This window comes from Hyperoodon ampullatus, assembly GCF_949752795.1.
Source record: "Hyperoodon ampullatus genome assembly, chromosome: 12".
NCBI lineage: Eukaryota > Metazoa > Chordata > Mammalia > Artiodactyla > Ziphiidae > Hyperoodon > Hyperoodon ampullatus.
In genome coordinates this window covers 84,214,570-84,233,248 of record NC_136925.1, presented here as the reverse complement: position 1 = coordinate 84,233,248, position 18,679 = coordinate 84,214,570, and the positions used below count along the sequence as shown (strand labels likewise).

At 36.0% G+C, this 18,679-nt stretch overlaps 1 protein-coding gene across 1 annotated transcript in view; it reads right to left on the bottom strand.

The window, feature by feature from the left end:
• PACRG (parkin coregulated) overlaps window positions 1-18,679 on the bottom strand; it is a gene marked incomplete at both ends in the record, with an annotated part of 535,367 nt that overhangs the window by 233,484 nt on the left and 283,204 nt on the right. Inside the window, one exon of the mRNA XM_079716504.1 lies at window positions 12,871-13,042. Within this exon, the coding sequence (XP_079572630.1) occupies window positions 12,871-13,042 (172 nt within the window). The remainder of the gene's footprint in view (window positions 1-12,870; window positions 13,043-18,679) is intronic.

The following is an 18,679-nucleotide window of genomic DNA, read 5'->3' as shown; positions in this document are numbered from 1 at the left end:
GAGGAAATTAAAAAATACCTAGAAACAAATGACAATGGAGACACGACAACCCAAAACCTATGGGATGCAGCAAAAGCAGTTCTAAGAGGGAAGTTTATAGCAATACAATCCCACCTTAAGAAACAGGAAACATCTCGACTAAACAACCTAACCTTGCACCTAAAGCAATTAGAGAAAGAAGAACAAAAACATCCCAAAGTTAGCAGAAGGAAAGAAATCATAAAAATCAGATCAGAAATAAATGAAAATGAAATGAAGGAAACAATAGCAAAGATCAATAAAACTAAAAGCTGGTTCTTTGAAAAGATAAACAAAATTGATAAACCATTAGCCAGACTCATCAAGAAAAAAAGGGAGAAGACTCAAATCAATAGAATTAGAAATGAAAAAGGAGAAGTAACAACTGACACTGCAGAAATACAAAAGATCATGAGAGATTACTATAAGCAACTCTATGCCAATAAAATGGACAACCTGGAAGAAATGGACAAATTCTTAGAAATGCACAACCTGCCAAGACTGAATCAGGAAGAAATAGAAAATATGAACAGACCAATCACAAGCACTGAAATTGAAACTGTGGTAAAAAATCTTCCAACAAACAAAAGCCCAGGACCAGATGGCTTCACAGGCGAATTCTATCAAGCATTTAGAGAAGAGCTAACACCTATCCTTCTCAAACTCTTCCAAAATATAGCAGAGGGAGGAACACTCCCAAACTCATTCTACGAGGCCACCATCACCCTGATACCAAAACCAGACAAGGATGTCACAAAGAAAGAAAACTACAGGCCAATATCACTGATGAACATAGATGCAAAAATCCTCAACAAAATACTAGCAAACAGAATCCAACAGCACATTAAAAGGATCATACACCATGATCAAGTGGGGTTTATTCCAGGAATGCAAGGATTCTTCAATAGACGCAAATCAATCAACGTGATACACCATATTAACAAACTGAAGGAGAAAAACCATATGATCATCTCAATAGATGCAGAGAAAGCTTTCGACAAAATTCAACACCCATTTATGATAAAAACCCTGCAGAAAGTAGGCATAGAGGGAACTTTCCTCAACATAATAAAGGCCATATATGACAATCTAACAGCCAGCATCGTCCTCAATGGTGAAAAACTGAAACAATTTCCACTGAGATCAGGAACAAGACAAGGTTGCCCACTCTCACCACTCTTATTCAACATAGTTTTGGAAGTTTTAGCCACAGCAATCAGAGAAGAAAAGGAAATAAAAGGAATCCAAATCGGAAAAGAAGAAGTAAAGCTGTCACTGTTTGCAGATGACATGATACTATACATAGAGAATCCTAAAGATGCTACCAGAAAACTACTAGAGCTAATCAATGAATTTGGTAAAGTTGCAGGATACAAAATTAATGCACAGAAATCTCTGGCATTCCTATATACTAATGATGAAAAATCTGAAAGTGAAATCAAGGAAACACTCCCATTTACCACTGCAACAAAAAGAATAAAATATCTAGGAATAAACCTACCTAAGGAGACAAAAGACCTGTATGCAGAAAATTATAAGACACTGATGAAAGAAATTAAAGATGAAACAATTAGATGGAGAGATGGACCATGTTCTTGGATTGGAAGAATCAACATTGTGAAAATGACTATACTGCCCAAAGCAATCTACAGATTCAATGCAATCCCTATCAAACTACCACTGGCATTTTTCACAGAACTAGAACAAAAAATTTCACAATTTGTATGGAAACACAAAAGACCCCGAATAGCCAAAGCAATCTTGAGAACGAAAACTGGAGCTGGAGGAATCAGGCTCCCTGACTTCAGACTATACTACAAAGCTACAGTAATCAAGACAGTATGGTACTGGCACAAAAACAGAAAGATAGATCAATGGAACAGGATAGAAAGTCCAGAGATAAACCCACGGACATATGGTCACCTTATCTTTGATAAAGGAGGCAGGAATGTACAGTGGAGAAAGGACAGTCTCTTCAATAAGTGGTGTTGGGAAAACTGGACAGGGACATGTAAAAGTATGAGATTAGATCACTCCCTAACACCATACACAAAAATAAGCTCAAAATGGATTAAAGACCTAAATGTAAGGCCAGACACTATCAAACTCTTAGAGGAAAACATAGGCAGAACACTCTATGACATAAATCACAGCAAGATCCTTTTTGACCCACCTCCTAGAGAAATGGAAATAAAGACAAAAATAAACACATGGGACCTAATGAAACTTAAAAGCTTTTGCACAGCAAAGGAAACCATAAACAAGACCAAAAGACAACCCTCAGAATGGGAGAAAATATTTGCAAATGAAGCAACTGACAAAGGATTAATCTCCAAAATTTATAAGCAGCTCATGCAGCTCAATAACAAAAAAACAAACAACCCAATCCAAAAATGGGCAGAAGACCTAAATAGACATTTCTCCACAGAAGATATACAGACTGCCAACAAACACATGAAAGGATGCTCAACATCTTTACTCATTAGAGAAATGCAACTCAAAACTACAAGGAGATATCATCTCACACCAGTCAGAACGGCCATCATCAAAAAATCTAGAAACAATAAATGCTGGAGAGGGTGTGGAAAAAAGGGAACACTCTTGCACTGCTGGTGGGAATGTGAATTGGTACAGCCACTATGGAGAACGGTATGGAGGTTCCTTAAAAAACTACAAATAGAACTACCATATGACCCAGCAATCCCACTACTGGGCATATACCCTGAGAAAACCATAATTCAAAAAGAGACATGTACCAAAATGTTCATAGCAGCCCTATTTACAATAGCCCGGAGATGGAAACAACCTAAGTGTCCATCATCGGATGAATGGGTAAAGAAGATGTGGCACATATATACAATGGAATATTACTCAGCCATAAAAAGAAATGAAATTGAACTATTTGTAATGAGGTGGATGGACCTAGAGTCTGTCATACAGAGTGAAGTAAGTCAGAAAGAGAAAGACAAATACTGTATGCTGACACATATATATGGAATTTAAGAAAAAAAAACGTCATGAAGAACATAGGGGTAAGACAGGAATAAAGACACAGACCTACTAGAGAATGGACTTGAGGATATGGGGAGGGGGAAGGGTAAGCTGTGACAAAGTGAAAGAGCGGCATGGACATATATACACTACCAAACGTAAGGTAGATAGCTAGTGGGAAGCAGCCGCATAGCACAGGGAGATCAGCTCGGTGCTTTGTGACCGCCTGGAGGGGTGGGATAGGGAGGGTGGGAGGGAGACACAAAAGGGAGGGGATATGGGAACATATGTATATGTATAACTGATTAAATTTGTTATAAAGCAAAAAATAAAAAATTAAAAAAATTTTTTAAAAAAAGAAGAAAAAAAAATAGAAATGGGTGTTTGAATTTTATCAAATGCTTTTTACCATCATTTGAGATGATCACCTGATTTTTACTCCTTAATACACAAATGTAAATGGCATTAACTGATTTTTCTTATGTTAAGCCAATATTATCTTCCTGAAATAAAACGAAATTTGTCATGAGAAATTATCATTTTTATATATCAATGGATTCAGTTTCCTAATAATTTTGTTCAGAAATTTTTCATTGATATTCATGAATGAGATTGTCCTGGAAGATTTCTTCTTGTAATTTCTTGTAATGTCCTTGTTGGTATCAAGTTTATGTTGCACCATAAAATGAGTTGGAGTCTGTATTCTCTATTTTCATTGACTGAGAAAATCTGTGCAAGATTTACATTATTTTTTCCTTAAGTCTTTGGCACAACTAACCAGTGAGGCTATGTGAGCCTTGAGTTATCTCTGTATGAGGAATTTTAATTACTAACTTAATTTCTTCACTTATTATACTACTGTTTGTACTTTAACTTATTTTCTATTTCTCTGGTGTCAATTTTGTACATTATATATTCCAAAAATTTGGCCATTTCATTGAAATTTCAATGTTTTAGGGATAAAGTTGTTTATAATATCCTATCAAGATATCCTATCAATGTCTGTAGGGTCTGTATAACATTTCCTTTTCCATTTCTGATATTGGTTATTTTTGTCTTTCATTTTTTTCATTTTTTATTTATAAGCTTTTACAAATGTTTATCAATTTTATTAATCATTTCAAGAAACCAAACAACGTTTGGCTTTTGCTGCTCTCACTTGCATGGCTGTTTTCTATTTTTATTTTATTTTGCTTTTATACTAATAATTTATTCTTCCTGTCATTTATTGAGATGGATACTTCATTTACTATTTTTCCCCTTTTTTTTTGATACCATGTTTAAGGCTACATATTTTCTTCTAAACACTGCTTTACCATGTCATATGTGATAAATATTTTAATGTAATTTTTTGTAATATTTTTATGTAATATATTTGGTAAGTTTTTAATATGTAATTTATGTGATATTTTCATTATTGTGAAGTTAAAATACTTTATAATTTCATTAGAATTTCTTATTTGACCCATGGGGTATGTAAAAGTATATGTCAATTTCAAAATATATGGGAATGTTTTAGTCATTGCTTTAAAAAATTGATTTCTAACATAAATTGCATCCTAGTTGCACAACATACTTTGTATGAATTCCATGCTTCGATATTTTTTGAGACTTGTTTTATGGCCTAGGATATAGTTAATTTTTGTAAATATTCTATGTGTGCCTAAAAAAAGTCATTTGCAGTGATAGATGCAGCCCTGAATTTTGTAAAGAAAAGAAGCTCAGGAGATCCAGATATGATTCAAATCTTGATTCTACCATTTGGCAACTGTATGACATGGATGTTTTTCTTAAATTTTACATGCCTCAGTTTTGTCCCCTGTGAAATGAGGATTATAGTAGCTGGATTGAATAATATGATTCCAGGAAAGCGCCTAGCCCACTGAAAACTTCCAAGACATATGGTGGTTTCCTTGTTTTTGTAGTGCAAAACTTTAGCATAATTTTCTGTCTTTGACCTCACAAATTGTGAAAGAGAAAATAATATATAAATTAATTGAAGAACATGATAGAATAAATATATATTAAGATCTATATCATAGAGAGGATTCACTTTCTTTTCAGCCTCCATGATGACAATAACTGAGCATTCCTATAGCCTATTAAGAGCCTCAGTAAATTCCCAAATAAATGTAAACAGAGGAGAAGCCACATTCTTTTGCCACAGAGCAATAAATATAAATAAAATAATCGTGAAAACAAAATCTCTAAATATTTGTAAATTTTAATGTATTCTTTTGTTCAAATGAATCATCAAAACTATAAATACAAGCTATAATATAGTGACAAGGAGAAACATACATATAAAAATAAATGGAATTAATTCAAATTTGCACACAGAAGCAAAGTCATAGCTTTACGTGCTGTGATTACCAAAAGAGAAACAATAAAAATAAAAGTAATATGCTTTTAATGTAAAATGATACAAAAGCAAAACAAACCAAAAACTTAAGGAAAACAGATAAACCAACTGCCTTGAAGAAGGTGTGATATATATATACATGTGTGTATACAATATATATACACACAGTATATATATATATACACACACACAATGGAATATTACTCAGCCATAAAAAGAATAAAATTCTGCCATTTGCAACAACATGGACATAGATGGTATTATGCTTAGTGAAATAAGTCAGCAAAAGACATACTGTATGTTATCACTTATAAGTGGAATCTAAAAAATAAAACAAAAGAATGAATGTAACAAAACAGAAACAGACTCACAGATATAGAGGACAAACTAGTGGCTACCAATGGGGAGAGTGAAGGGGGAGGGGCCAGATAGAGGTATTGGATTAAGAGGTACAAACTACTATGTATAAAATAAATAAGCTACAAGGATATAATGTACAGCACAGGGAGTATAGCCAATCTTTTATAACATATTGAAATGGAGTATAATCTATAAAAATATTGAATCATTATGTTGCACACCTGAAACTAATACAATATTGCAAATCAACTATACTTCAATAAAAATTAAAAATTTATAAACCATAAAGTTGAGTAGAAATAAGGTGAGACTTTTAAAAAATACTAAACATAAAATACAGAAATCACTGGCTGACAATTAATTAGAGAGAAAATATAAATGCATAATATTATCCCCATTTTATAGAGCAGGCAGCAGTGTAACATGGAGTAAAGCAACTCGCCTCAGATCATGTGGCAAATAAACAGTGCAGCCAGGATTAGAAGGTGAGCAGTCTGATTCCATAGTCTATGCTCACAACTAGTACACTAGTACACTATCCTGTTGATCTATATGCAGGATTGGGAAAGTCTTAAAATCTAGTAAAGAGGAAGGTAATTGTTACTGAATGAGGGAAGGAAGGATATAATGAGTCAGAAAGCAAAAAGCAAATACACAAACACCCATATCCTACAAATCTATAGTAAATATTCATGGAAAGATAAGAGAATGAGCATAATGTGTTCATAAAAGAAGGGAACAAAATAGTATTTTAAAAGAACAATGAAATTAAAATAAAATTATGATAATTAACAAATTATTCAATCATATTTTTGGAAGATAATGTCAAGGAAATTTCCCATGAAGTAGAACTGAGGCAGAGTTGGATAATATGAGCAAAAGGATAAAGAAATTCGAGAAACAGCCCACAAGGTGCAATATATTCGTAGCAGGAATTACTGACAGAGAAGTAAGAGAAAATAGAGGGAGAACATTATTAAAGGAATAATACATGAAAAGTTTCTAGTGCTGGAAGACATATGTCTCTAAATTGAAATTTTCCAGGACAATGAATGAAAACACAGCCACATCAAAGCATATCAACATGAAATTTCATATTACCAGCGATAAAGAAGAACCAGAAAGCTTTCAGAGACTGGGGGAAACAAGCCACAGGCAAATGGCTGGAAACTCAACTGGCATCAAGATTTTCTAAGCAATGTAAGAACCTCGGAGGCAGCAGAGACATGACCTCAAAATTCTGGATGAAAATGATTTTCAGTGGAGCCAAACTAATAAACAGTGTGATGGTAGAATTTTCAGATAAGCAAGGCCTGAAAAATATACCTTTCATGTACTTGCAAGAAACTACTGGAAGATGTGCACTTTAAAAATGAGGAAAATAGGACAAACAGCAAAGGAGAAAAAGAGGTCAAACATGAAAGAGGAGTAAGGAGAAGTAGCAGAAAGATGGAGGGTGCAAGGGGTATCTCCAGGAACAGAAAGAAAATTGATGAGTTGTCCGATGCTCTGAACATCTGGAAAATAATATTCATTTGCTAGATCCTGAAATATTTGAAAAGAAATAGTAAGTATATACGAAACAAGCAAATAAAATGAGAGGCAATTTTCAATGCTAAGAAAAACAAGTTGCCTAAGAAAGAAATGCAATCATAGTAATTGTGTGATTTGCAGTGAACAGTATTTATGTCATCACAATAGTGTAACAACTGATTATTGATTTATCCAAAACTGTATATAACTATTTTGGAAGGGTGGAGTGGGAAAGAAGGCAAGTTTGGGTAAGAGAGCCAGATTCTTACCATTTCTCAGTGACTGGCAGCTCTCATCAGAACCATATTGTTGGGAACGATCAGTGGGAACAACCTCTCAAAGAAGTTTCCACACCAAAGCTTTTTTCTTGTGATTAGTGATTATTTCTCCCATTTATTTGTGATCATCACAGATAATTTAGTTTTCCTTTTGTCATCTCATTAGTTTTCTTTTTTTTTTTTTGCAATCTCCCTTGTCTTTTTTTTTTAAGTTGTTTCCTTATTGACAGTGTTTCAGTTCTCTTTCCCTAGTACTTCATCTGATATACCACCTATTTTAATCTATTCATGGTTACTTTTAAGGCCTAAAACCTGAATCTTACATTTCTCTAATTAGTCACATTATGAATGAAGCAGTGTCTTTGGGTTTATTACATATAAGAGAAATGATCATTCATCTATTTTCTACCAGCTCATTCCCCACCTTGCTCTCATGCCCAGGATCTTGTGGGAGGGTCTGAGGAGTCCCAGCCTAATCTTGGCCTGGTCACCCTTGTCTTGACCTCACAGCAGCAGCATTAACTGGGGGCTTCTTAGAAATTCAGCATCTCAGGTCACTTCCTATCTACTGATGTGGAACCTACATTTTACTGGGGTCTGGAGATGATTTGTGTGCACAGTGAAGTTTGGGAATTGGTGCTTTAGACAGCAGGCTGTCGCCTTGGGTTGGTAAACACTATATGTAGGTTTTAGGCCCCAAGGTCAGGCAGTGGAGGAAGGACCAGCATCTTATTGTCTCTCAATCAAGAGGTTTACTCTTCTTCTAGAGGCAAAAAATATCAGTATAGCAGCTGATTGTTGCTCTAAAACATGATGTCATGGTTTGCACTGCACAAAGGGTCATGACAATAACATCTTTATTGTGAACATTTTTATCAATATAAATTGATCCTCTTTACACACATAAAACTTCTTTTCATTAAATTCTACTTTTCTAAAATTGAATAACTACTCCTGTCTTCTTTTTCTTCATTTTCCCCAATATAGCTTTTATTTTTTAAATGTTTAAGTATTATTTTGTTTTTATATATATAGAGAGAGTTTATATTCAGATTTTGTTTTTCACAAACCAATTTGAAAGTTAATTTTCACAGTTGATATATTTGATTTCACATTTTCACCTTATTTTGAGCTTTTGGCTCAGCACTTCCTTGCTGCCTATTCAATTTCATTCTTTTAATATATAGACTCTGTTTTAAATATTTTTATCTTCTCCATTGACTTTGAAGGTTTATACCCAATTTCTCTGAATTATTTTTGCCACATTGCTGCAAAATGATTCTTTGACATTCCTTGCAGTTTTGAAACTCTTTTCCATCAACTATTTACACTTAACTCTAGATTTAGTGGCTCTTAATGCAACTTGCTTTTCAAACTATGACATCCTCATTTGGGGTTCTTATCTTGGCTTTACTCCTTGAGAGTTGGAGCACATCCACAGTAACCCTTTGTACGAAGGGCAGGTGGGCATTATGCTCACTGAGTCTGTGACTCTTTTCTTCTTCTTCTCCTTCTCTTTCTTCTCCTCCTTCTTTTTTTAAACCAATTTTCATTCAGTTTATTACATCATGTCTTGCTACTCATAAGACAGGGATGAAATGCACATAAGGTGATTCTCCTCCATTTCTCATTGCTGTCTGGAATTTACTCTTAAGAAAAATGTCTTAGCCCCAGTTATTTTTATTTCTTGGTGTGTACCATTTTTTTCCCTGTCCAGATGTTTTTCCTTGTAATGAGCATTTTCTACCTGAAAAATAAGGGATATTTTTCATCTCTGAAAATTTCTTTCAATTCCTTCTGCCATTACCATCATTTCTATTCCTGTTGTTTTGATGATTCCTTTTGGGAACCCCTATAACTTTTAGCTCCTGCTTGTGTCCTATGTTCTCCATTTTATAGTCCTTCCTCACCTCCTTTTTTATTCTTGTCTTTTCTGAGGGAGATTCTTAAGGTGGTGGGCTACATTTACAATTCCATGTTGTGCAGTTGACTGTCCTCTGTGCCTCTGGGGGGACATTAATCCTGCTCTGACATTTTTAGTTTCCCTTTTCTCAGTCAGCACTGGCTTATTTTCATGTGAGTCTGGTCTCCTCTTGTAAATTTCTGCTTCTGTTTCATAGAGGCTGTATCTTCCTGAATCCTGAGGATGTCAAACACGTTTCTACAAGTTTCTTCTGGATCCTATGCAAAATGTTGTTGAGGTACAGTTTTCCTCTGACTATTCATGATATTCTCTTCCCTGTGTGTAGCAACTTGTTTTGAACAGCCCCGTGTGGCTGGGTTATTGTTATTGTTCTTGCTTTTATGGAGGAGAGAGAGCTCTAAACCCAGAGTCTGCAGGTCACTCTTGGCACCTCCTACCCTCCTGGCTGCTATGGGAATCCCCTTCTGCTTTCGATAGGCAAAGCTTCCAGTGACTTCTTCCTGGGATTGCTCTGCTGGGTTTTGATGGACTTTTGTTCTCCTCACTGGATGGAGTGGACCGAAGTCTAAAATCCACAGTTTGGATTGCTCAGATGGTCCCTCTCATCTCATCCTCACCTACAATACTTTGCTGTTGCTCTCAGCAATCAATACTCCACTGCCAACGCTGACTACTTTATTCTGGGATTTTTCTGTAGTTTCTGACCCAGAATAACTCAAGAAGGTGGAAATAAGAAAGTGGGAAGGAAGAGGAGGACCTGTAGTGATGCCATAAAGCAACAGAAATGGAACAATGTGCTAAATGTGCACTGTTCCCGTTATTACTCGATGACCCCACTTGGGGTCTTGAGCCAAGGAGAGAAGCAGAAAGTAAAGGGTCTTCTTATCTCTTTTTATGTCAGAAGTCGTAGAGCCACTGAATGTGTCCATTTATCATTCTAGTATTATCAACCTTTCATTTAGTTGAAATAAACCCCAGATTCCAGAAATAGATAGGCAGGTAATCCCATTCACAGCTCCACAGGGAGTTTATATATTTTGCTTTGCCTTCAGAGATATTAATTATCGATGAATTAGAATTAAAGAAAAGATGTTAAAGAACTGCTAGCTGGTGATGGTGAGGTTGACTTTTGCCCCTGGAATAAGCCAAAATTTTACTAATAGTACCTTCTGAAAATAAGGTACACACAGCTGTTATATGTTATGCCAATTATGTGTATCAGCCCGCTTCTGGATCAACTAGCTCCCTTCCAGAATTCCACCTGAAAAATGTAGTTTATGTATGTAATACTTTTCACACTGTGCTGGAACCGTGCATTATCTTGCATAGTTAATCACTATTCTTTGCTGAGTAAAGTTTGGCTTTCAGTGATGTAGACAGAGCGAGAAGAAGCAAGCTGAGTTAGATTCAGGATCAGTATATAATAGCAGAAGCCCAGGAAGGCAAACTAGGATATCTACCAAGAGAAACTTTCATTGCTTCTGGAACTGTAAATGATCAAATTCATACATAGTTACTATTCCCTGACAGATCATGTTTACTGAATTCTGAATGTTTTCACTCATCAGCAAATGACCTCTAGGATGTGTCCTTAGAACATATCACTTCTCTCTTAACTCATTTAAGTATCTTCCAAATACTTAAATCAAATAAAATTGAAAATCAATCCACCTTGGCCTACAATACTCTAATGTGGACTGTTTTAATTTTAAGAGGTATAATCAAAACATGTCTTAGAAATTCTCTTTCTGGCCTTCCGTGTTTTCAGTGTGGCTATGAGGGAGAGACTCCTGAGAAGGCAGGGATCCCCAAATGAACAGTTTATTGTAAAGAAAAGAACAGACTTCCGGTATTGCTGCTGTTCTGGTGGGTGCAGAAGAAAAGGATAATGTACTCTCCAGATAGTTCCTGGGGAGAATGTTCTGGGCTTTTTTGTTTATCAATAAAACTTGTGCATCATCTTTAGAAAATGTAGCATTTTTACTAGAATTTAACATATTCAAAAATTATGACTTGTTAGAAAGAATAAATCACATTTGGAAAAGGTTTTAATATAACTCAGTATTATATATCCTTCCTGAAGGCCTTTAAAGATTAGCCCTTCACTCAGCTGATGCATGAGGGGAAAGGAAAATTGGTTTTTAATAAAGTCGCTTTTGAAGAGTCATTTTTCTTTCCACATTGCTTTTCACAGCAGGTATCACTGTCCTCTTGTTTGGTTTCACTTTCTACGTCTTGGTGGAAATTGGAAGCGGTCAGTTACATATCTCTTACAGAAATCTCAAAGACATGAGAGAACATTTTAAAGTTGACTCAATTTACATAGTGACGGAAGAACTGCCAAAAATCTAGAACTCTAATGACACTTAATTCAAATCAATAAACTAGTGACCACGGATCAGATTAAGTAATCCAGACTGTGGGAAATGACCCAATGTTGAACTATTTTGTTCTTGTTTTGGCCAAACCATACGGCAAGACTACCTCTGAGACAGTGAGGATGGGGTTCCCCTGTATCCTAGGAGACTAGGCAGGTGTACCGTCAATCATCCTGGCAGTGGTCCAGGTGGTCACAAAGCACCGAGTTGATCTCCCTGTGCTATGCAGCTGCTTCCCACTAGCTATCTATTTTACATTTGGTAGTGTATATATGTCCATGCCACTCTCTCACTTCATCCCAGCTTACCCTTCCCCCTCCCCATGTCCTCAAGTCCATTCTCTACGTCTGTGTCTTTATTCTTGTCCTGCCCCTAGGTTCTTCAGAACCATTTTTGTTTGTTTTTTAGATTTCATATATATGTGTTAGCATACAGTATTTGTTTTTCTCAGAAACACTTTTAAAGGGGTGCTCTCAGACAACTAGTCTGTAGGGACTCAGGCCAGAATAAATTGGCCACAAAAAGGAAGCACAATCTCATTTTATGGACAAACAGGTAAAGCCAGTGACAGGATTACTCGAGAGACCCCCCCCAGATAATCCACTGTAGACAAAAAAGTTCAAGTATTTAATAACATTGATCTTTTCTCCATTCCAGATTTTTTTCTTAAAATTATGAATTCTGCTGCATAAAAGATACTAAATATAATTGTGTTTGTATTGTATATTATACACTTTACTTCTGAATGTACAAATTAATGTTAATGCTTATGTCTTTACTATGAAACATTTTAAGTTAGTGTAAACCCCATGCAATTTAGTTTATTTATGTCGCTAAGCTGCACTGCAGTATCAATGATGGGATATATTAGGAGATTTGGGATGTTTGGCCCCATAAGGCAATTTATAAAAATTATTGCAAAACCTGGGGATAGCCTCAGTCTGTTGTGTTTTATTGCTTAATTATCAAGTTGTCAAAAAGTGGCACCATATAAACTGAGTGATGCTTTTTTACCTGTTCACTTACTTTTTATCGGGATAATGAGCTGTGGAATGACAGGAAGAATCTTGTTCCCCCCGTGTTTCAGCATGTCGTGGATTCCTTGCCGAGCAAAAAATTCGTAGGGAAATGTCATTTCACAGAGCCCATCAAAAAACAGAGGCAGATAATGATGGTAATCCAGCTTCTCAATTTCTACCTGAAAGGAGAGAGAAAAAATGCTAGGTGAAAACAAAAATGAGGCAAAGCATGGCTGGGCCAACTGTGAAGCTGTCACTAACTTAGAAGAAGCAAGTTCTTCAGAACTTCAGGAAGATTTTATTAGCCAACTCATGTAACAACCTGAGGTATGTTGTCACGTCTTTAATCTAGTAGTAATGAGGTTAAAATCATTGACCTTTAAATATTAACAGATTAAAATCATTAATAATCTACATTAGGAGCGTTTTAGTACTTTTTGGGGGGGTTCTTAGGTTAATTTTTTACCATTTGGCACAAAGGCAATACTGAAAAGGGATTCAAAAAGCCCATGGTATGTATGCTGAAAAAGAATATATCTATATATAAAAGAATAAAATGAGAAAGAAACAGTTGAAAGGAGATTAACATCTGAATTTCCAACAAAAATCTAATAGGTATTGCACATTAATATATTATTGTGAGATATGTCTCTTCAGGACCTGGCAAATATGAGAGTAAGGGGTAAAATATGATTCTATGGATGTCTCCTGGAGCCTGCATGTCAGGTAGAATGTTGGTGCCATCAAGAAAAAATGGGGAAGACACACACTGAGCTGAACCTAAACAGACCATTGACCCCTCAGAATTAAAATATCCCAAACTCTCCTCTGCTTCTTCTGGGACCAGAGATATACCACTTCTATATACTTCACTCTCAATAATGCTTGCATGACCTCTTGTCCAGATCTTTGCAATAGTATCAAGCAACGAAAGGAATAGGAACAAAATTTCCAGAACGGAGAAAAGAGATGGCACTTTGGCAGCTGTTCAGATATAGATTTGCTCTAGCCTGGGTTCTCTACTATCTAGAGTATCCATGACCTGACTTTCTACCTGCAAGGTGACAGGAGTGATGATGATATCATGGATGGAAAGATGTCAACAGACAGACTGTGGATATAACACACCTACGGAGCAAAGGATGCAGTGTTCCCAGTAAGAGGTGCAAATTTCCCTGATTTTCATGTCCTTATGAAGGTACCCAGCTTCCAATTATCACCTTATAATTAAGTGAGGAGCCCAACAAGACCTCAGAGAAACCTTTTTACATTAGGAGGTTTTCATACCCTCCAGTTGTCTCCCAGAATTCTGGAGTTTCTAGCCATGTGCCTGCCTGGGCCTGGGTGTGAGTAACTGATAACAACCCAACCACATTTCTGAGTGCTTACTGTAAGTCCGGCTGAATCAAATGTCCTACAATTCCCCAAGCAGGAGGTCTGTCTCCAGACTGCTCATGAACTACCCAGCCAACTAAGGAAGTAAGCACTCAGATTCGAATATTCATGCCCTTTGGGAAGTGCAGCTTGGAAAATGAATCCTAAATGGAGGTATATACAGATATGTTTTACTTTATATTCCTTCAATAGTTGTAAAAGTTGCTTTATTCATAGTAAAAGTTTATGAAGTATATATTTAATACCAACCTTCTCAAGGGTTGTTGTGTATCTGAGAACATTTTAGAACATGATTTTGCACAATTAAAAAAATATTGTTACATCATTCAGCTCCAAAAGTATTATACAATGTTGTTACCTATAATTTTACCTTGTAACTTAACTTCATAATTAAAGTGTCATCTGTACTATATTTTGACTTGTACCTTTGATATTTTGCTAAATATTTAAGCCCATTGTCACAGTTTCACATATGTCTCTTATAAAGTAGAAAATCATTAAATTTTCTACTTTAATATGATCTAAGACTTTGTATTTTAATATATTAAGCATTCACATTTATGGCTATGTCTAGTTAACTTCTGTCATCTTATTTTTTTGGTCTCTGAATTTCATTTTTCATTTACATTTTCCTTTCAACTCTGTATTTTTGTTATGTGGATTGTTTTCTTTACATTTTTGTGTCTGATGATTTGAAAGATAAAGCCTATTTAAATATTTTATTGGAGCTATCTCACAGTGTTCTCAAATATTTTAAAACATATGTATCTTAGAGAAGTAAGTTAAAAATCTCCTACTAAGATTACTGACATGCCAATTTTTCTTTGGAATTTTGTTGGGGTTTTTTTTTTTTTTTTTTTTTTGGTATGATTTGGGGCAGCAATTCCAACATCAACAACAGCAACAATAAAAATGCCATGTTTATGATACCAGACACTATTGTAAATACTTATGTGTATTAGTTCACTTAATCCTCATAACAGTTCTAAGAGGTAGGTATTACTGGCATCCCAATTTTCAGTATAAGGAAACTGAGGCACAGAGAGGTTTAATAACTTGCTTAAGATTTGCAGCTAGTTATTGATAGAACTGGGATCCAAACCCAAGCAGTCTGGCTGCAGGACATGATACTACTTATCAGGCTATGTTGTGAGGCATGTCAAGGTTCAGCATTATTGGAATCTCCTTGTGAACTGGTCCCTTTATCCTCCTGTCCTTATCCTCTTTATTATTATTAATGCAGTCTGTCTTAGTCTAATCTAATACTAATATTGCTATCACTGGCTTGTCTACTTTATCTTTCTCTCTACTTTTACTTTCTTCCTTCCTCTGACATTATGTTTAAGAATATCTTTTTTAGGTGGAGCTCCAGAAGCAAAGTCATGAGAATGTTGGAGGGAGTGAGTACCACTTCCGTGGGCCATGTCTGGTAGTCACACTGCAGAGGGAGACTATTGCTTACTGCAGTGCTGCGCGCAGGACAAGGAACATCCAAGATACCTGATCCCAGAGATTTACAAATGGTTTTACCATTTGGGCTGGGTCACTGGGACTGGAGGAGGAATTAGCTTGAAGCGTGGCCGTGTGGCTGACAGGGTGTTGGTGCTCCAGCCGGGTCTCAGGCCTCAGCCTCTGAAGTGGGAGAGCTGAGTTCAGGATATTGGACCACCAGAGACCTCCGGGCCCCATGTAATATCAATCAGTGAGAGCTCTCCCAGAGATCTCCATCTCAATGCTAACACACAGCTCCACCCAAAGGCCAGCAGGCTGCAGTGTTGGATGTCCCATGCCAAACAACTACCAAGAGAGGAACACAACCTGACCCATTAGCAGTAAGGCTGCCTAAAATCATACTAAGTTCACAGACACCCCAAAACACCAACGGACGCAGCCTTGCCCACCAGAAAGACAAGATCCAGCCCCACCCACCAGAAAACAGGCACCAGTCCCCTCCACTAGGAAGCCTACACAAGCCACTAAACCAACCTTACCCAAGGGAGGCAGACATCAAAAACAACGGGAACTACAAACCTGCAGCCTGCAAAAAGGAGACCCCAAACACAGTAAGTTAAGCAAAATGGGAAGACAGAGAAATATGCAGCAGATGAAGGAGCAATGTAAAAACCCACCAGACCAAACAAATGAAGAGGAAATAGGCAGTCTACCTGAAGAAGGATTCAGAGTAATGATAGTAAAGATGACCCAAAATCTCAGAAATAGAATGGAGAAAATACAAGAAACGTTTAACAAGGACGTAGTAGAACTAAAGAGCAAACAAACAATGATGAACAACACAATAAATGAAATTAAAAATTCTCTAGAAGGAATCAATAGCAGAATAACTGATGGAGGAGAACAGATAAGTGACCTGGAAGATAAAATAGTGGAAATGACTACTGCAGAGCAGAATAATGAAAATAATTGAGGACAGTCTCAGAGACCTATGGGACAACATTAAACACACAAACATTCGAATTATAGGGGTCTCAGAAGAGAAGAAAAAAGGGTCTGAGAAAATATTTGAAGAGATTATAGTTGAACATTTCCCTAACATGGGAAAGGAAATAGTTAATCAAGTCCAGGAAGTGCAAAGAGTCCCATACAAGATAAAACCAAGGAGAAACACTCCAAGACACATATTAATCAAACTATTAGAAATGAAATACAAAGAAAAAATATTAAAAGCAGTAAGGGAAAAGCAACAAATAACATACAAGGAAATCTCCATAAGGTTAACAGCTGATCTTTCAGCAGAAATTCTGCAAGTTAAAAGGGAGTAGCAGGACATATTTAAACTGATGAAAGGGAAAAACACACCCAAGATTCCTCTACCCAGCAAAGATCTGATTCAGATTTGACAGAGAAATTAAAACATTTATAGATGAGCAAAAGCTAAGAGAATTCAGCACCACCAAACCAGCATTACAACAAATGCTAATGGAACTTCTCTAAGCAGGAAACACAAGAGAAGGAAAAGATCTACAATAACAAACCCAAAACAATTAAGAAAATGGTAATAGGAACATATATAATGATAACTACTTTAAATGTAAATGGATTAAATGCTCCAACCAAACGACACAGACTGGCTGAATGGACCCATATATATAGGTTGTCTACAAGAGGCCCAGTTCAGACCTAGGGACCCATACAGGTTGAAAGTAAGAGGATGGAAAGAGATATTCCAGGTAAACGGAAATCAAAAGAAAGCTGGAGTAGCAATTCTCATATCAGACAAAATAGACTTTAAAATAAAGACTATTACAAGAGACAAAGAAGGCCACTACATAATGATCAAGGGATCGATCCAAGAAGAAGATATAACAATTGTAAATATTTATGCACCCAACATAGGAGCAACTCAATATATTAGGCAAATGCTAACAGCCATAAAAGGGGAAATCGACAGTAACACACTCATAGTAGGGGACTTTTTACCAATGGACAGATCATCCAAAATGAAAATAAATAAGGAAACACAACCTTTAAATGACACATTAGACCAGCTGCACGTAATTGGTATTTATAGGATATTCCATCCAAAAACCACAGAATACACTTTCATCTCAAGTGCTCATGGAACATACTCCAGGATAGATCATATCTTGGGTCACAAATCAAGTAAATTTAAGAAAATTGAAACCGTATCAAATATCTCTTTGGACCACAATGCTATGAGACTAGATATCAATTACAAGAAAAAAACTAAAAAATACAAACACATGGTGGCTAAACAATACACTACTAAATAACCAAGAAACCACTGAAGAAATCAAAGAGGGAATCAAAAAATACCTAGAAACAAATGCCAATGAAAACTCAAGGACACAAAACCTATGGGATGAAGCAAAAGCAGTTCTTAGGGGGAAGTTTATATCAATAAAATCCTACCTCAAGAAATAAGAAAAATCTTGAATTAACAACCTAAACTTATACCTAAAGCAATTAGAGAAAGAAGAGCAAAAGAACCCCAAAGTTAGCAGAAGGAAAGAAATCATAAAGGTCAGATCAGAAGTAAATGAAAAAGGAATTAAGGAAACAAGAGCAAAGATCAATAAAACTAAAAGATGGTTCTTTGAGAAGATAAACAAAATTGATAAACCACTAGTCAGACTCATCAAGAAAAAAAGGGAGAAGACTCAAATAAACAGAATTAGAAATGAAAAAGGAGAAGTAACAACGGACCCTGCAGAAATACAAGGGATCATGAGAGATTACTACAAGCAACTATATACCAATAAAATGGACAGCCTGGAAGAAATGGACAAATTCTTAAAAAAGCACAACCTTCCAAGACTGAACCAGGAAGAAATAGAAAATATGAACAGACCAATCACAAGCACTGAAATTGAAACTGGGATTAAAAATCTTCCAATAAACAGAAGCCCAGGACCAGATGGCTTCTCAGGTGAATTCTATCA